Source organism: Staurois parvus, unplaced genomic scaffold (assembly GCF_062004578.1).
Source record: "Staurois parvus isolate SC_StPar_1 unplaced genomic scaffold, SC_StPar_1.0 ptg000723l, whole genome shotgun sequence".
Lineage (NCBI taxonomy): Eukaryota > Metazoa > Chordata > Amphibia > Anura > Ranidae > Staurois > Staurois parvus.
Genome location: NW_028318519.1, coordinates 2,023,327 through 2,043,783, shown reverse-complemented (window position 1 = coordinate 2,043,783; position 20,457 = coordinate 2,023,327). Strand labels below are relative to the sequence as shown.

The 20,457-nt window shown below is 41.6% G+C and overlaps 1 protein-coding gene across 3 annotated transcripts in view; it reads left to right on the top strand.

The window, feature by feature from the left end:
• The window catches only part of PTK2B (protein tyrosine kinase 2 beta), a 109,122-nt gene that overhangs the window by 36,632 nt on the left and 52,033 nt on the right, over positions 1 to 20,457 (top strand). For all 3 annotated transcript variants that reach the window (XM_089653875.1, XM_089653874.1, XM_089653873.1), the window contains exons 7-16: positions 77 to 217; positions 2,096 to 2,170; positions 3,902 to 4,003; positions 4,510 to 4,624; positions 6,429 to 6,468; positions 7,279 to 7,322; positions 7,434 to 7,484; positions 14,037 to 14,134; positions 16,903 to 16,987; positions 17,722 to 17,822. In XM_089653875.1, the coding sequence (XP_089510001.1) occupies positions 77 to 217; positions 2,096 to 2,170; positions 3,902 to 4,003; positions 4,510 to 4,624; positions 6,429 to 6,468; positions 7,279 to 7,322; positions 7,434 to 7,484; positions 14,037 to 14,134; positions 16,903 to 16,987; positions 17,722 to 17,822 (852 nt within the window). The remainder of the gene's footprint in view (positions 1 to 76; positions 218 to 2,095; positions 2,171 to 3,901; positions 4,004 to 4,509; positions 4,625 to 6,428; positions 6,469 to 7,278; positions 7,323 to 7,433; positions 7,485 to 14,036; positions 14,135 to 16,902; positions 16,988 to 17,721; positions 17,823 to 20,457) is intronic.

Genomic DNA, 20,457 nt, shown 5'->3' with positions numbered 1-20,457 from the left:
AGTTGTTACCTCAGTTTTGTTTTAATTGCATGAATTTAGGAAGATCATAAGATCTGTGTCTCTGTTTTGTGCACAGCCCAAACAGTTCCGTAAGATGATCCAGCAGACGTTCCAGCAGTATGGCTCTCTGAAAGAGGAGGAATGCATCATGAGGTTCCTGGGCACGCTCTCCAGCTTCACCTCCATCGACCAAGAGACCTATCGCTGCGAGCTGGCGGTGAGTTCCTCCATGCAGCAACCAGACAATGCACTTGAAAGGGAACTGGGTTAGGAGAGAGATATGAAAGCACCTTATGAAAAAATGCTAACTGTAGGGCTGTCATACTAATTCTCTGGCTTCAGCATTTTCCGAATCACTGATCCAGCAAATTCAGACTCCAGGTGATTTTTCTGAATCAGTATCTTGGAAAGCATTGGAAACAGAAGAACAGTATAGCACAGACCCCTGTTTGGCTCTGCTAATCTGCCCCAGGTTCTCTTCCTAACTGGGTGTCCAAGCAGCCAGGTACACCACTACTCTGGCAGTTTCAACTCAATGACCAGGCAGGATGCCTTTTTATGCTTTAATGATGAGTGCAGGGTGAGCTTTGGGATACTCTGGATTTACAGAAACCAGAGGACACTCTCTGCCTTGTCTGCACTCTTCAGGATAATACCCCTCCCGGCAAACAATGGGGCAGTGTCAACCTTGGGACTCCAAGAAAAGGTAAGGCCCCAATCCAATGGCACTGGAGCAGATACCCAAGGGGTTAAAGTAGCAAACAGTCACTAGGATTCTATATCAAGGCCTATACTCACAATGTCCCTGTATACTTGGATGAGGTGGTGTATTTGGGTTTTGTGCTGCCCTTGGCCCCACCCCCCATGGAGAGAGCCTGACAACGACCAACACAAACTCATGCACCCCCACCGAGAGAGCCTTCCACCACCCCCCATACTTTCACCAACAACCCACCACTCCCCTACCTGGTGAGAGAGAGACACCTTCACAGCTCCAGACATCCCCATGAATGAGAGTCGGGCTCTGAATACACAGTCAAGCAGCCCACAGCCTCTCATGAATCCCACCTGGTCCCCATCTTTTGTTCCTTCTTCCGGGGGGCGGTGCTGCTTCCCTGAAAAATGGCATCCTAGGCAAACGCCTTGTTTCCCTGCTTGGATGCCTCCATCCAATATTGGCCAGACATTTCTCCTGTGAGTCACCAGGCTAGGTCCTCAGTGAATCCCCTTGATTTGGCTCCAACTGCTTCCAGAAAATTGGACCCCTGGCTCTCCCTGAGCAGGGACCTCGATGAACTCCTGCAAACTTCAGCTACACTGCCCAGAAGAGCAGCAACCCTTCAGGCTGGGATCTTCTCCTCCTGGAAAAGAACCTTGCTGCTCCAGGCCCCTGAGCTATTTATGCACTCGTCAGCCACCTACTGGGCACCCCCTTTCAGGGATTGTCTGAGATTGCATTAAATATTCAGGCCAAGGGTTTACTTCTTTCAATGTAAAGGCAAGGAGGAGTAGTTGAACCTGCAGGCAGTGAGACCCAGAACAGCCAAAAATAATCACACACCACTCCAGTGTATAAAAAGGAGCTAAGGAACTAGATTTACCTGAGCCTATCCAGCGACCTATTCTAGGAAGGTGCTATCCCAGTATAACAGCAGTGTAGCTTGTTAAGTATTTCTTCTGCCAAACTCTCAAAAAGAAGGCAAATGAGGTTCTGCTCTGCATTGTCGGCCCGATAATCAGCAATACTAGAGAAGGTCTTGGCTACAGTAAGGGGTCTATTTATAAAACATTTGTTGGACGAATGTCACAAGCATTTGTCCAGTCTGCATGAATTGCTTTTTTTTGTCGGCTCCAAAATGCGATATATTTTTCTGAAATTCCTCAATCAGCTAGATGGAGCTGACTATTCTCCAACAACTGTTTCCAAAAATAGGACCCTCTAGTGTTTGTGTGGAAACCTTTATCCTTCAGGACTTGGAATGTTCATCTTTGAATTATTTAATGGTACTAAAGGAAATTTGATAATGTGCAAGTAAAGCAATAGGAATCCCTTTAGTTGATGGAATATTAAGCATTTATTGCTTTCTTTTACTAGCAAGGGTGGAGCATCACCGTGGACCTGGTCATCGGCCCGAAGGGAATTCGCCAGCTGACTACCAAGGACTCAAAGGTGACCCAAAATCCTCCACTGTATGTATAATGGGCCCTGGGAGGACAGAGGACACTATGCATGAATTCAAATAGAGGTTATGCACTGCTCCAAAAAATGAAAGGAACACTTTGAAAACACATCAGATCTCAATGGGGAGACATCTCCTGCTGGATCTCTATACTGACATGGACGGGGTAATGTGTTAGGAATGTAAGGATGCCCCATAGTTTGATGGAAATGAAAATGGTCGACCTACAGAGGACTGAATTCAAAGACACACGAAAATCAAAGTGAAAATATGATGCAGCAGGCGAGTCCATTTTGCTGAAATGTCATTGCAGCAACTCAGAATGGTCCTCAGTAGTTTGTATGATCCCCACGTGCTTGTATGCATGCCTGACAACGTCAGGGGAGGCTCCTAATAAGACCATGGATGGTGTCCTGGGGGATTTCCTCCCAGATCTGGACCAGGGCATCACTGAGCTCCTGGATAGTCTGAGGAGCAACCTGGTGGCGTCGGATGGACCGAAACATGATATCCCGGAGGTGTTCTATTGGATTTAGGTCAGGGGAGCGTGGGGGCCATTCAATGGTATCAATTCCTTCATCCTCCAGGAACTGCCTGCATACTCTCCCCACATGAGGCCAGGCATTGTTGTGCACCAGGTCTGGCAATGGGTCCAAGGATTTCATCCCGATACCTAATGGCAGTCAGGGTGCCATTGTCTAGCCTGTACAGGTCTGTGTGTCCCTCCATGGATATGCCTGCCCAGACCATCACTGACCCACCACCAATATGGTCATGCTGAACCATGTTACAGGCAGCAGAACGTTTTCCACAGCTTCTCCAGACCCTTTCATGTCTGTCACATGTGCTCAGGGTAAACTTGCTCTCATCTGTGAAAAGCACAGGGCGCCAGTGGTGGACCTGCAAATTCTGGTGTTCAATGGCAAATGCCAATCCAGTTCTATGATGCCGGGCATCGAGCACAGGGCCCACTAGAGGATGTCGGGCCCTCAGGCCACCCTCATGAAGTCTGTTTCTGATTATTTGGTCAGAGACATTCATACCAGTGGCCTGCTGGAGGTCATTTTATAGGGCTTTGGCAGTGCTCATCATGGTCCTCCTTGCACATAGGAGCAGATACCGGTCCTGCTGATGGGTTAAGGACCTTCTACGGCCCCGTCCAGCTCTCCTAGAGTAACTTCCTGTCTCCTGGAATCTCCTCCATGTTCTTGAGACTGTGGAGGAACACACAGTAAACCTTCTGGCAATGGCACGTATTGATGTGTCATCCTGGGGGAGTTGGACGGCCTGTGCAACCTCTGTAGGGTCCAGGTATCACCTCATGCCACAAGTAGTGACACTGACCCTAGCCAAATGCAAAACTAGTGAAAAACAGTCAGAAAAGATGGGTAGGGGAAAAATGTTAGTGGCCTCCATCTGTAATACCATTCCTGTTTTGGGGGTCGTCTCATTAACACCAAAGCAGCTGAACCTGAATAACAACCCCCTCTGCCACTTAACTGACCAGATCAATATCCCAGGAGTTGATTGACTTGATACTATTCTCTGATTAAAAAGTGTTCCTTTAATTTTTTGAGAGGTGTAGATGGAGCAGAGTCCTCCAGCAGTGCAGAGTATTTCAGGAGAGGAGAGTTAGTTCCTCTGGATGCGCTTTGGTCCTCAGAATATATGGTTTATGGTCCATGTCATAAAACATGACTAAGGTCTCTTTGCCTCCACAGCCTACGTTCCTGGCAGAGTTCAAGCAGATCAAATCTATCAAATGTTCTCTGCAGGACGATAACCGAGCACTGCTACTGCTGGGGATCTCAGGGGCCCCTCAGGTAAGCTTTTCTACAACAAAAATGCACACATTACATCATCGCAATACATTCTAGCTGCTAGAAAGCAAGCGACTGGCCACGCATGCACAGTGCACACTCCTAGCCAGCCATGGCAGCCAGAGCAAAGGGGGCTTATGAATGAGCGCAGGGTGGTACTCCCATTCTATGACATGCATTGGTAACAGAGGAGGGGGCACATTTGTGCAACTTTGCCCTGGGCTCTGTCTGAACCTGTTCCTGTACTGGGTTCCAGTTTCTGAGAGTTGATTGGTCTCTCTGCAGAGGTCCAACACATCCCTTGCTGTGCCAGAGCTCTTCCAATCAGCAAAGCTCACACTTCCTGCAGACTGACTTGCAGGGGGTGTGTTGGACCTCTGCAGAGGAACCACTGCTTCCACACAAAGAGCAAGGGTCTTGTATGTGTCAAGTTATCGCTTTATCTGTGGATGTGAGGAGGCAATGCAGGAAACTAACACAAATCCTACACTGTTGTGTTTGTGGAGTAGCTAAACATCAAGACCCCTTCATTAGCCGTGGCTGAAAACATGGCGGACCTCATAGATGGATACTGCCGTCTCCAGAACGGGTCTACGGGGTCCCTTATTGTCTATCCTGGAAAAGGTGAGTGCACATGTAATGTATGGAGTCCATGGGGATCGCAATGCCAGCTGAGCCTGATGTTTCCAAATGTTACTTTTTGAGAGCACTTAATCCAGCCTATGTCTTCTGAAGCATGTCCCCAGTCTCCACCCTCTCCTATGACATGTCCCCAGTCTCCATCCTCTCCTATTACATGCCCCCAGTCTCCATCCTGTCCTATGACATGCCCCCAATCTCCATCCTCTCCTATGACATGTCCCCAGTCTCCATCCTCTCCTATGACATGTCCCCAGTCTCCATCCTCTCCTATGACATGTCCCCAGTCTCCATCCTCTCCTATGACATTTCCCCAGTCTCCACCCTCTCCTATGACATGTCCCCAGTCTCCACCCTCTCCTATGACATGTCCTCAGTGTCCACCCTCTCCTATGACATGTCCCCAGTCTCCACCCTCTCCTATAACATGTTCCCAGTCTCCATCCTCTCCTATGACATGTTCCCAGTCTCCATCCTCTCCTATGACATGTCCCCAGTCTCAACCCTCTCCTATGACATGTTCCCAGTCTCCACACTATCCTTTGACATGTCCTCAGTCTCCATCCTCTCCTATGACATGTCCCCAGTCTCTATCTTCTCCTATGACATGTTCCCAGTATCCACCCTCTCCTATGACATGTTCCCAGTCTCCATCCTATCCTTTGACATGTCCTCAGTCTCCATCCTCTCCTATGACATGTCCCCAGTCTCCATCCTCTCCTATGACATGTCCCCAGTCTCCACCCTCTCCTATGACATGTCCCCAGTCTCCACCCTCTCCTATGACATGTCCTCAGTGTCCACCCTCTCCTATGACATGTCCCCAGTCTCCACCCTCTCCTATAACATGTTCCCAGTCTCCATCCTCTCCTATGACATGTTCCCAGTCTCCATCCTCTCCTATGACATGTCCCCAGTCTCAACCCTCTCCTATGACATGTTCCCAGTCTCCACACTATCCTTTGACATGTCCTCAGTCTCCATCCTCTCCTATGACATGTCCCCAGTCTCTATCTTCTCCTATGACATGTTCCCAGTATCCACCCTCTCCTATGACATGTTCCCAGTCTCCATCCTATCCTTTGATATGTCCTCAGTCTCCATCCTCTCCTATGACATGTCCCCAGTCTCCATCCTCTCCTATGACATGTCCCCAGTCTCCACCCTCTCCTATGACATGTCCCCAGTCTCCACCCTCTCCTATGACTTGTTCCCAGTCTCCATCCTCTCCTATGACATGTCCCCAGTCTCCACCCTCTCCTATGACATGTCCCCAGTCTCCACCCTCTCCTATGACATGTTCCCATTCTCCATCCTATCCTTTGACATGTCCTCAGTCTCCATCCTCTCCTATGAGATGTCCCCAGTCTCCTTCCTCTTCTATGGCATGCCCCCAGTATTCAACCTCTACTGTGACACGTCCCTAGTCTCCATCCTCTTCTATGGCATGCCTCCAGTAATCAACCTCTACTGTGACATGTCCCTAGTCTCCATCCTCTTCTATGGCATGCCTCCAGTCTTCAACCTCTACTGTGACATGTCCCTAGTCTCCATCCTCTTTTATGGCATGCCTCCAGTATTCAACCTCTACTGTGACACGTCCCTAGTCTCCATCCTCTTCTATGGCATGCCTCCAGTCTTCAACCTCTACTTTTATATCAAAAACATCAGAAGCAGAGAAAACTGTAGATACATGACCATATAAGGGGTTTTACCCAAACTCTACAATATTTCTCTAGTATTGTTTCATGTTCTAATTTCCATATTGTATATTATTTCCCCTTCACAGAGAATGAGAAGAGGATCAGTTTGCCGAGGATTCCTACTCAGTAAGGACGATAAAATGATCTGCATTCAATGTGTATTTTACAATCATTTAAAGCTGAACTCTGGGCAGATAAAGTATAAAGGGAACAAATAATTTCAGCTCTGAAATCATTAATACATCATGAAATGTATTTTTTTTATAAATATAAGTAGTGTACGTTTCTAAATTTTGACCTGGTATCAACCTTTTGCAATCCTTGTGCAGTGGAGCTCAGACTGGAAAAGGGAGAAGCATCACAAAGAGCCAAAATCATACAATAATTTTACATATAAATAATGACCAGTGTGCGGCCAGCCTGGCCAGAACCTTGATACTTAAATGTGTAGCTTTCTATATGCTCACTAGGTGGCAGTGCAGCACATAGAAAAAAATTACATTTTTTTAGGCAAAGTTTAGACATTGGACAAGGTTGTGTCGCCTCTGGAAATATTCAGATCACTTTTCAGAGGCATTTGACAGGTGGTGGAGCGGTATTATGTTGCCTTTTAGTCGTCCGCTTTAACCTCATAAATGCAACTGTATGCAATAACTTGAATGGGTCGGTGATGCTACTGACAGGTGAATGTGATAGGGGATGATTTTTGCTGTGTCCACAAAGCAAGGCATTGCACCTACCTGTGGTATGTGAATACCCACATCTGCTGACTTTGCCTTAAGGTGTGGGTGGGGGCAGTCAAAATGCAGCTCAACCCTGTGTTTTTACCGCCCCCCAGCCACAAGATTAAACAAACCCTTAGTGTTTTTTCTGTATTGTATAGTGACCATATGTCGTATTCTCATGAATAATGCAGAACTCTACATTGCTGTACAGGGATGTCCCCGAGGAGAGGCTGTCACGGCAGGGGAGCAGTTTCGGTAAGTTATCTTGTAGACGGGTTTTCCTTTTCTTTGTCCCACTGACTCTGAGAAGAAGACACATCCATCCTGTGAGATCGGAGGTGACCACTGTATTCAATCTTGTTTCAGAATCTGACATTTATGCGGAGATTCCAGAAGAGTCAGAGCAGAGGTCTGCAGGTACGTACAAGAAATCTCAAACATTGAGATGTATAAATCAACAACTCACCGTGAAAGTTTACCTAGAAGAGATACAAAGTAAAAGTAGAGAATATAAAGCTCATGGAGGTTCTGGACATAGAAGGGGACCTGGTGTCACAAGCTGAGCTTTGTAAGCTCCAGTCCTGGACAGTGGCCATGTTGGACCTCCAAAACTATGAAAATGTTACATATTAACACATTCTGTTACGGATTTAAATCATTTAACAGCAAAAGACATTCAATTCTGTTGTTTTGGAACAGCTTATCAGCTTGACCACAACCCAGATTTTGGTGCAGAACTCGAAGACTCCCTTACACCAAGGCATTGCAAAGAGAGATCAACAGCTCATTCTAATAACACATTTATGCAATGTCATTGTAACAAGTGAAACAAAGAAGCTAACATTAGCATATAAGCACCAAATATATCCTATCAATAGTAACACATATAATATTTATTTTTCTTTATAGTATAGTACCAAATGTAATATTTCTTTTTCTATATAATATAGTACCAAATGTAATATTTATTTTTCTTTATAATATAGAACCAAATGTAATATTTTACCAAATGTAATATTTCTTTTACTTTATAATATTTTACCAAATGTAATATTTATTTTTCTTTATAATACAGTACCAAATGTAATATTTATTTTTCTTTATAATATAGTATCAAATGTAATATTTATTTTTCTTTGTAATATAGAACCACATGTAATATTTATTTTTCTTTATAATATACAACCAAATGTAATCTTTCTTTTTCTTTATAATATACAACCAAATGTAATATTTATTGTTCTTTATAATACAGTACCAACTGTAATATTTCTTTTTCTTTATAATATAGTATCAAATATAATATTTATTTTTCTTTATAATATACAACCAAATGTAATATTTATTTTTCTTTATAATAAAGTACCAAATGTAATATTTATTTTTCTTTATAATATTGTATCAAATGTAATATTTATTTTTCTTTATAATATACAACCAAATGTAATATTTATTTTTCTTTATAATACAGTACCAACTGTAATATTTCTTTTTCTTTATAATATAGTATCAAATATAATATTTATTTTTCTTTATAATATAGAACCACATGTAATATTTATTTTTCTTTATAATATACAACCAAATGTAATCTTTCTTTTTCTTTATAATATACAACCAAATGTAATATTTATTTTTCTTTATAATACAGTACCAACTGTAATATTTATTTTTCTTTATAATATAGTATCAAATATAATATTTATTTTTCTTTATAATATACAACCAAATGTAATATTTATTTTGATTTATAAAAGTGGACAGTTGCCACATAGAATATCCAAAAATATAGACACTTTATACGTTCACTTAAGATTGTGCAGCACATTAACAAACAAGAGACATCAATTTCTGTTTTTATTATTTATTTATTTATTTATCGAGTTTATATAGCGCCAAAGGGTTTGCTCAGCGCTGTACAATAGAGGGGGGGACAATACATGAAACAGAACAGTAACATCAAACAGCACACGAGGGGTTAGAGGGCCCTACTCTTTCGAGCTTACAATCTAGGAGGGAGGGGGTAGTGGTACAGGAGGAAACGGCTGTGGGGGATGGAGTGGTAGGAGGAGGGAAGGGCAGCGGCTGTTAGGTGAGGGTGGGGTAGGCTTCCCTGAATAGGTGGGTTTTCAGGGAGCGCCTGAAGGTGAGGAGGGAAGGTGACAGTCTGATGGATTGGGGTAGTGAGTTCCAGAGGATGGGGGAGGACCTGGAAAGTCTTGCAGTCGTGCATGGGAGGAGGAGACCAGGGAGCAAGATAGAAGGAGGTCCTGTGAAGAGCAAAGGGTACGGGTAGGGTGGTACCTGGGAATCAGGTCGGTGAGGTAGTTAGGGGCAGTGTTGTGAATGGCCTTATAGGTCAGGGTGAGCAATTTGAATTTAATGCATTGGGCAATGGGGAGCCAGTGGAGGGAGAGGCAGAGGGGGGTGGCAGAGGTGGAGCGGCTGGTGAGGTGGATGAGTCTGGCCGCTGAGTTCAGGATTGTCTGAAGCGGGGAGAGCCTGCACTGGGGTAGGCCGGTGAGGAGGGAGTTGCAGTAGTCAAGGCGTGAGATAATCAGGGAGTGTACGAGTAGTTTAGTGGTGTCTGGGGTAAGGTAGGAGCGTATCTCGGCGATGTTCTGGAGGTGGAGCCTGCATGTGTTTGTGAGTGATTTGATATGAGGTTGAAAGGAAAGGTTTGAGTCCAGAATGACGCCAAGGACTTTGGCTTGCTGGGCGGGATTGATGGTGGTGTTGTTGGTAGTGATGGAAAGGATGGGGGGGGGGGCGCGGGCTGGGGGGAAGACGAGAAGCTCGGTTTTGGAGAGGTTGAGCTTGAGGAAATGGAGCGACATCCAGTCAGAGATGTCGTTTAGGAGGTGAGTGATGCGGGCGGAGAATGTGGGGGTGAGGTGAGGGGTGGAGAGGTAGATTTGAGTATCATCAGCGTAGAGGTGGTAATTGAAGCCGTGGGAGTGTATGAGTTTGCCAAGGGAGGAGGTGTAGATGGAGAAGAGAAGGGGTCCAAGGACAGAGCCCTGAGGGACCCCAACAGAGAGGGGGAGGGAAGAGGAGGTGGCATCGTTGTAGGAAACTCTGAAGGAGCGTTGGGATAGATAGGACGAGAACCAGGAGAGAGCGGTGTCTCTGATGCCAAGGGAGAGTAGTTTATTAAGGAGGAGGGGGTGGTCGACTGTGTCAAAGGCCGCGGAGAGGTCTAGGAGGAGGAGGACAGAGTAGTCGCCTTTGGCTTTGGCGGTTAGTAGATCGTTGGTGATTTTGAGGAGGGCAGTTTCGGTGGAGTGTAGGGGACGGAAGCCGGACTGTAGTGGGTCAAGGAGGTTGCTGTCAGTTAGGTGGGCGCTTAGGCGATCGAAGACCAAGCGCTCAAGGAGCTTGGAAGTGAGTGGCAGCAGGGAAATTGGTCTGAGGTTGTTGAGGTCAGTGGGGTCCAGGGAGGGCTTTTTGAGTATGGGGGTGATGTGCGCATGTTTTAGGGGGGAGGGGAAGACGCCAGTAGAGAGGGAGAGATTGAAGATGTGGGTAAGGGAGCAGATGAGGGAAGAGGGGGGTGACCGGAGGAGTTGAGAGGGGATAGGGTCCAGGGGGCAGGTAGTGAGGCGGGCTTCTGAGAAGACTCTGGTGACTTCTGTGGAACACCTTACAAGCTTGACCTTGACCCCCGACTCTCAGTACAGAATATGGAGACTAACTATCTTTACATATTACACATCAAGATATGGCAAGGAAATAATAACAACGTGTATTAAGGCTGCTTTCACACTGATCCATTGTTCTTCTATTCAATTAAATCACCATTAAATACTATGAAACTCTACACTCGTCAGTTGCGGGTCCGTTGCGTTTTTCAAAAACCTGCTTGCTGAATTTTTGGTGCAGTAAAGAAAAATTACCTCTGCATTGAAATGAATGAAAAACGCACCCATGGTTGCATTTTGTTTTTTCTTAGGTGCAAAACGCACAATGTTTTTACAGGGGAGCAGTGTAAACATAGTCTTATAACATATTCCTGCTGTGTCGTTCTAGCAGACCCTAACATTAGCATATAAGCACCTAATTGATTTATTTCAGGTCCTTGTATACCGCCATCAATTTATGCAGCGCTTTACATAAATAGTACATCCACATCAGTCCTTACTCTCTGCAGAACACTGAGACTGACTATCTTTACATATTACACTTTAGACATTGCAAGGAGAGAATAACAACTCAGTCTAATAGCCCATTTCTGCAATGTCATTGTAGGAAGTGAACAAAGAACCTAACCTTAGCATATAAGCACCTAATATCATTTAACCTCCCTGGCGGTATTCCTGAGTGTAGCTCGGGGTAAAGTTTCAGTACCAAAAGCGGTAACCCTGAGCTACACTCGGGCTTACCATGCGGCGTTGCTCCGGGATCTGTTCTTCACTTACCTTGTCCTGCGCTCCCGCGATGTCCCTCCTGCAGTGTCCCCGGCAATGTCCTCCGGCCGATGCCGGCATCTGTCATCTGGGTTCCGTCCCCTGTGAGCGTCGGTACGTACGGGGGACGGAATGGCGGGAAATTTGAAAATGACAAAAAGTGACATTCACTAAATTCACTAAAATCACATAGTATAACATTACTGTATCAAACCATTTCACATACATTTTGTCCCGAGTGCTTTGTCCTGCGCCCTGCCTGCATTTTTACTGTTCTTTCTGCCTGGAAACTGAGAAATGTCCATGGCATCCAAAAAGCATCCCTTTAGGTCAAAAGCGGTTTTAGACCAGCTAGAGAACAGCGATAGTAAATCAGAACCACTTGCAGAATTGAGTGATAATGATTGGTGGGGAAATTCGTCATCAGACACTGAAAACGATTCTGCGACTTGATGTGATGTGCGAACTTGGCGCTATATTTCAAATTTCAGTGTTTTTGGTTTGATTATATTATTGAATTACATTTATTATTATATTATTATTTTTTAAGATTATTTATTAAATTATAATTTATGATTTCGTGTTTCAAATTTTATTATACCCGGGATGTTTACTAGACTCTTGTTCGGACAGATTTCAGTGAGTTATTCCTAAATATTACAGGCCTACAATAAAAAAACGATTTCCATGTAAAAAAATGTACCGCTTTGAGCACAGAAATATGGACATAATCAGACCGCTAGGGAGGTTAATCAATAGTAACTCAAATCATATTTTTTCTTTTTTTTGTAAAAGTGTATGTAAACCCTAAATATGAAGATCTCTTATGTACATTTTGGTGTGTTGATTATACCATTAAAAGCATTTTGGTATATATGTTCAGTAAGTGCAAAACAACCTGCTGATCCTGCCAGAAATCTTAGAAACGGATAACTTCATGGGCTCTCATTGTGCGGTATCAGTTGCATTAATCACAGCGATCTTTGGACTACATTTTGGGGACTGGGAAGGGGGGTGTTCTGTATTTCTAACACACTTCATGTTTTAGGGTGACAACGCTGCTCTTATATACATATAGTACAATGACTGAGTGTTGTCACCCTAGGATGAGAAGTGACTTATTTGCAGGTCCACCAGACGAACATAAATGGGAAAAAAAGAAAAAAGAAAAGAAAAATTCCACACCAAATGACTAGCTGAAATATAATATATTTTTGTTCTTTCTTGGGTTCAGATCAATTTTAAATATTATATATACTGTGTGTGTGTGTATATATATATATATATATATATATAAAATAAAATAAAATATACAAATATATTTTTGTTCTTGGGTATAGAAACGCCTTGAATAGAATATGTGTGCTGCAAAAGGGGCCCAAACCAAGTACTGAGTACATATGCATGCTTCTACTTTTCAGAGGTCCGATATTGTTCTCTGTACAATCCTTGTTTTATTGATTGCATGGAATATTCTCATTTTCTGAGATTGTGGATTTGGGGTTTTCATGAGCTGTAAGCCATAATCATCACAATGATGACAAATCACGGCTTGAACTATCTTGCTTTGCATGTAATGAGTCTATCTCATATATTAGTTTCACCTTTTAAGTTGCATTACTGAAATAAATTAACTTTTCCACGATATTCTAATTTTCAGCTGTATATAGTGTGTGCATATACATACACACACACACTATATATATATATATATATATATATATATATATAAAATTTATAGTATATTCTATTAAAAGCGTTTCTATACCCAGGAACAAAGATATATTTTTATATTTTAGTTTAATGTATATTATTTTAACAATTATATAAATATATATTGTAAACATATTTACAGTTCCATAGATGTTCCATAAATTGCAAGTGAATTCTGTCTGGTTTTTAGATGTAAAGGGTGCTCTGCTGCCATCTTCTGGTTAAGAGTGGTATTGCAACTCTATCTAGACTTTCTTTCTATTTTAGGCAAGCTAAATCCCTTAGGGGTGTATATATGAAATATTTTCGTAGCAGTTAGCCCCATGAAAGTGCATGTAAATGTATTCTGTGCGAATAGGGGGGAAAAAAAAACGTCCTGTGCTGGCCAAGTGTTGTTCATTGATTTCAAACACAAAAATCACATTTGGTCACTAGATGGCGCTATGTATAATAGGCATAGCACTTAGCGCCATCTAGTGGCAAATTAAGTATTTTCCATTTTAAATTAATGAAACACATTCATCCAGCACAAGTTGTAGCCAAGTCACATTTGTTTTTAGCCCCATGTGCACAAAACAAATGTACATGCACTTTCACTGGGCTAATTACTGTGCATTTATTTTTAAATAAATACAGCATGTCATGCCTCAACTCACTCAGCTATAATGATTATTATTTTCCATACCAACCTATATAGTTTGACAAAGACTGCCAAAAAAGTGCAGAAAAAAGTCACCTGGCTGAAAATAGCTGATTATGTAAAATAAATAAATCCACCAGGATGATGTCAGTGGCATTGACCAATGGAGCTGTATAAGATGAAATGATGGTGGGTTGTTTGTCTGCACAGGCTTTCGTTACGCAATCAGTCGGGATGACGTTGTGCTGGGCAGGATCCTCGGCGAAGGATTTTTTGGAGAAGTGTACGATGGTGTATTTAAGAATCAGGCAAGTATCTCTTTAACCACTTGGGCTCCTGAGGATTTACCCCCCTTCCTGACCAGGCCTCTTTTTGCTACTCCTTTTTTTCACACAAATAGAGCTTTCTTTCGGTGGTATTTGATTACCTTTGCGCTTTTTATTTTTCACGCTATAAACAAAAAAAGACCAAAAATTTTGAAGAAAAACTGTATTTTTTACTTTCAGCTATAAAAAATATATAGTAAAGTCAAAGTTGGTTATAAATTTAGGCCAAAATGTATTCTGCTACATGTTTTTGGTACAAAAAATCCCAATAAGTGTATATTGATTGCTTTGTGTGAAAGTTATAGCGTCTACAAACTATGGTATAGATACTGCAATTTACACCATGTTTTTGCTATACAGCGCTGCGCTAGTTTAACGGACAATTGCACGGTCATGCACTACGGTACATAAATGAAATTTACATTCTTTTTTTTCTTGCAAATTGAGCTTTCTTTCGGTGGTATTTGATCGCCTGTGCGTTTTTTATTTTTTGCGCTATAAAAAAAAAGGCTGACAATTTTGAGAAAAAAAAATATTTTGGACTTTTTTCTATAAAACGTCCAGTAAAAAAAATGTTAAAATCAAATTTAGTCATAAATGTCTGCCAAAATGTATTCTGCAACATGTCTTTGCTTAAAAAAATCCCAATATGTGTAAATGAATTGGTTTACGTGAAAGTTATAGCGTTTACAAATGGCGGGAAAGATACTGGGATTTTTTTTTATTATACTAATAATGGCGGCGATCAGTGACTTATGGCGGGACTGCATCGGACATTCTGACATTGGGGGGAACTGAGTTGAGGTCACTGGCATCCCCAGTGACACCAATACAGTGATCAGTGCAAAAAAAAAAAAAAAACACTGACACTGTACTAATGGCACTGAGGAGGAAGGGGTTAACTTTATTATTAAATGAAAGGGTTAACTGTGCTGCAGAAAAGGTGGTTATATTAGCGCCAAGCTGTATTTAAGAGATTAATATCAGCATGCAGAAAACATATACAAAAACTATGCTTCAGTCTTGCACAGTTGTACCGGCTCCTCTCCTGGACTGAAATGGCTTACTCTGATGTCACTGCACACTGTGAGCTTCTCACTATGTGCATTAGAAGCTGCAACAAGCCAGATAGAGCTCCGCCTCATTTCCTGGATGGAGGACAGCCTTACTGTCCCTGGCCCCCCATATGGAAGAAAAATATAATTGAAATATATTTTTAAAAAATTCTTCGCAAATATATTGACATATTTGAAATGCTACAATTTTGGCCATATTGAATATATTTCAAAATATATATTTCAATAAATATATATATATATATTTTACATGTTGAAATTAGTTTTTATTACAAAATATATGAAAATTATTTTTTAAAACTACATTTCAAATTCACTCTGTGTCTTTAAAAATACAAATCTACATTTTTGGAATGCATTTATAAATATATGTAAAACTATATATGTTAAAATGACCTTTTTATATGTTAAAAAAAAATCTGAAGAATATATTTAAAAATATATATTTTTAAAAATATATATTTTTTTAAATATATTCTTCTGATTTTTTTTAACTTATAAAAAAGTCATTGTAAAATATATTTTTACATATAGCTGTAAATGCATTCCAAAAATGAAACATATAGATTTGTATTTTTACAGATATACAGTATATTTGAAATGTATTTTTTAAAATATTTTTCATATGTTTTGTAATAAAAGCACATTTCAACATGCAGTATGGATATATATATGGATATATATATGGATATATATATATATATATATATATATATATATATATATATATATATATATCCATACTACATGTTGAAATGTGTTTTTATTACAAAATATATGAAATATATGAAAAATATTTAAAAAAATAAGCACACAAACACACACATATATATAATGTGTATTTTTTAAAAATATTTTTCATATATTTAGTAATAAAGACACACTTCAAAATGTAGTATGTGTGTGTGTAAATATATATATATATATATATATATATATATATATATACACACACACTGCATGTTGAAATGCATTTTTTATTACAAAATAAATGAAAAATATAAAAAAAAATACATTTTGAAATATACTGTATGTCTTTAAAACTTCAAATCTATATCTTTCATTTTTGGAATGCATTTACAAATATATGTAAACATATATGTTAATATATATATATTTAGTTATTGAAATATATTGAATACGGCCAAAATTGTAGTATAATATATGGTAATATATTTTGGAAGAATATTTTTAAACTATATTTCAAATATATTTTTCTTCAATGTGAGCCACCCCTTTTATTCACTGGATTTCAGTCCAGCATCACATGTTGGGTAAGCTAGGGCAGTCAGCATGTAAATGTAGTTTGCCAAGGAACGCCCAGACCTCCAGCAGACCGACACCCACTTATCAAGGCATTTTGGTATTTGCATAACACCTCCCCCTGCTCTCATCAGGACCAAGAGCTCTTGAGAGCTGAGGCAGGGTGCTGTAATGCTTTCAGGAAATGATGTGCAGCACCCTGCCAGCCCCTCCCACAAGCTATGATCTGCCTGCATTGCATAGAGAAGCACAGAGACCCAGTGATGACATCACCAGGTCTAAAATAAAGTACATAATGAAATCAGGATTTATATTGTCTTTAAACATTTTATTATCCTGTTGATGAGGGGGAGGAGTAAATATAAGTAGAGTAAACGTCAACTTTAATGAAATCTTATTTTCTTATCATAGAAGGGGGAACGGCTCAACGTGGCTGTGAAGACTTGTAAAAAAGACTGTGCTCCGGACGTCAAGGAAAAGTTCATGAGTGAAGCCTGTAAGTACCCCAGTGATCACACTATACAGCATGAACAAAGTGAGCGGCTGCAGCAAGGTGCTGATCTGTGTCAGCTATTTGTGAACACCAAGAACTGCACAGGCACCATGATTTATAGTTTGTGTCATCTCTGATCTTGCATCTCAATGCAGGAAGTAGATGGTGGTCCTGGATGATGCCTGAACAGAGAAGGTGCTGTTCTTCTGGAGAGAAAAGCAGATGAGCTCCATGTCAGGGGGGGAACTAATTACCAGCATGCCTGCTAGTTATGTGATGTTAGATGCAGGGGCGGACTGACTATTTGGAGACTCGGGCACTGTCCGAGGGCCCGGGGTCAGTAGGGGGCCCCATGAGATGCCCTTGGTACCTTTTGCATAGGCTTTTTTGAGTTTGGTCAAGGGCACAGGGGCCCCATGATCCCCTATTGCCCGGGGGCCCCATGAGTTGTCAGTCCTCCCCTGGATACTTCTACTTTCCCCAGCCCATGTGGTTACATCATAAATTTCTGGCTCAGGGACAGTTCATGGGCAAAAAAAGGGAAAGAACTCACGCTGAATACCTGTGCGAGAAGCCCTAGGTAGAAGCTGCCGTGTGAATTTTGGGCTGTGTACTAATCTTCACCAGGGGATGGAAAAAGGAGATTCGACCTATATGGAACTACAAGTCCCAGGATGCATCTCTCTCTGTATCTCTGTACAGAATTTGTATCAATGATCCTTATTCCCTTTTCATAGATCTGATGAGGAATCTGGACCATCCACACATAGTGAGACTCATCGGCATCATTGAACAGGACCCCATATGGATTGTGATGGAGCTGTACCCATTTGGAGAGGTAAGGGTTTATTACAGGTGTACAGACCTGGGAACTCGGCACAGGGATGGTGGGAACCCCTCATAATAAAACCCCTCCTCCCAGCACAAATCCTCACCTCAAATCCCTCCTTCCAGCACAAATCATCTCCCCCAAATCCCTTCTCCCAGCACAAATCCTCACCCCCAAATTCCTCCTCCCAGCACAAATCATCTCCCCCAAATCCCTTCTCCCAGCACAAATCCTCACCCCCAAATCCCTCCTCCCAGCACAAATCCTCACCTCCAAATTGTTGGAGATACAACAGCATGTACTATATAGTATTGTATGTAAATATCACTTGACCAGTAGATGGCGCTGTACACTAAGGTTATCAGTTGTGCATATGTGTAAAACTTGTTGGCTCTTCCTTTTCCTTCCGCTCTCTCTTCAGGAAGTAACATGTCTGTTATACATTGCTGAAATGTGCTCTGTATGTTTGTAACTTAAGCCACACAAGTAAAGTCATAATTCTGCCTCATCACTACCAGTGTCTTCTCTAACACATAACCAAGAGGTTATGGGCCCAGCTCCAGACACTGAAAAAAGGAAAACTACAAGCAAGTAAGTGCTGCATTTGCAATCCTACCAAATCCTGTGTGAGGAAACAATAGCTGTATCCAATTCACTGAAAGATGGCAAGTGCTTCAGATATGAAGTTTACAATAGCAAAGCTCAACAATACCAACTACCAGCTATGGAAGTTTAAGCTTGAAATGCTGTTATCCAAAGATGACTTGTGGCAGGTACTAGATACACACAGACCCAATGAAGAATGGGACAGAAAAAACAGGCAAGCAAAAGCAGTCATAAGCCTGTTAGTGGAGGATGATCAACTCATTCATATAAGGAAAGAAAGCACAGCTAAAGGTATGTGAACTGCACTACAAACACTGCATGAACGTGCAAACCTAAACAGTAAACTATATCTGCTGCGCAAACTGTATAAGATGAGGCTGGAAAAAGGGCAGGAAATGGGTGAACATGTAAATGCTATGCTAGAAATTGCGGACCAGCTGGGTGCAATAGGGGAAGAAATAAAAGAGAACCATGTTGTGTCAATACTACTATGCAGCCTTCCAAAATCATACAGTGCCCTTATAAATGCTCTAGAAACTAGACCAGAAACTGAACTGACGCTAGAATATGTTAAGGGAAAATTAATTGATGAATACAGCAGAAGAAAGGAAAATTTGCATAGTGAAGAGAACGAGAGACCAGAGGCAGCTCTGAAGGTGCATGAAGGCAAAAGACAAAGCAAAGAAACCAGGGTATGTTTTCGCTGCAAAAAGGCCGGTCACCTGAAAAAGAACTGTCCAATCTGGAAAGCTGAGCAACGAAAGCGGGAGCTACCCACAAGAGAAAGAGCTAAAGCAGTCATGAAAGAAAATGAAAGTGCATCATGGAGTGGTACTTTTAAAGTGACTCAGAATAGTACCTCACATGGATGGTACATTGATTCAGGGGCAACAAGTCACATGACAAGCGACGAGACATTCTCCACAGAAATTGATTTTAGTGTAAAAGATAAAGTCTTCCTAGCAAATGGGAAAAGTATTACAGCAGAAGGTAAAGGTCAGGGATTTCTGAACTGCAAAACGCCATCAGGGGGCAAGCAGAGCATCCTTGTAAAGAATGTTCTATATGTTCCAAGCCTAGAAGGAAGCCTCCTATCAGTTAAAACCCTTGCAAGCAATGGACTCACTGTCCAGTTCAGAGGTGATGAATGCACAATTCAAAATGGAAAGCAAATTCTAGCAAGAGGAAGATTAAATGAACATCTGTACAAAATCATCACTGAAAGTGAGAAGGCTAATGCGGCAACTCATAACCCACATGACAAGTGCATCCACCTGTGGCATAGAAGACTGGGGCATCGAAACCAGAAGCTATAAAGGACTTTGCAAAGAGACGTCTATCAGAAGACATGAAAATATTGCCTTGCCACACACTCAGCAAGTGCACATGTTGCATCAAAGCAAAGGCCACCCGAACCTCTCTTCCACAGGCCAGTCAGAGTAAAACCATTAAACCCATGGAACTGATACACAGTGATGTGTGCGGACCAATGAAAACCATCACACCTGGCAGGAACAGATATTTACTGACTTTCATCAACGATTATTCCAGGTACACAATAACGTATCTAATGAAGCACAAAAGTGAGACATTAGAAAAACTTCAAGAGTTTGTAGCTATGACAAGCAACAAGTTTCAAAGGAAACCTGGAATAATACGCACTGACAATGGAGGGGAATATATGAATAAAGAGATGAAATCATACCTAAAGAAACAAGGTATTATACACCAAACAACTGTACCACACACTCCTGAGCAAAACGGTGTAGCGGAAAGAAAGAATTGCACTCTTGTAGAAATGACCAGATGTATGATTACGGACGCTGGCTTACCTAACAAATACTGGGGAGAAGCAATAATGACTGCAACATACCTACAAAACAGGCTCCCATCAAAAGCTATTGAGAGTACACCATATGAAATGTGGAATGGATCAAAACCTAACGTAGGACATATCAGAGTATTTGGCTGTAAAGCATATGCCCACATTCCAAGTCAGAAATGCTCCAAGTTGGAGAACAAAGCCATAGAAGGCATT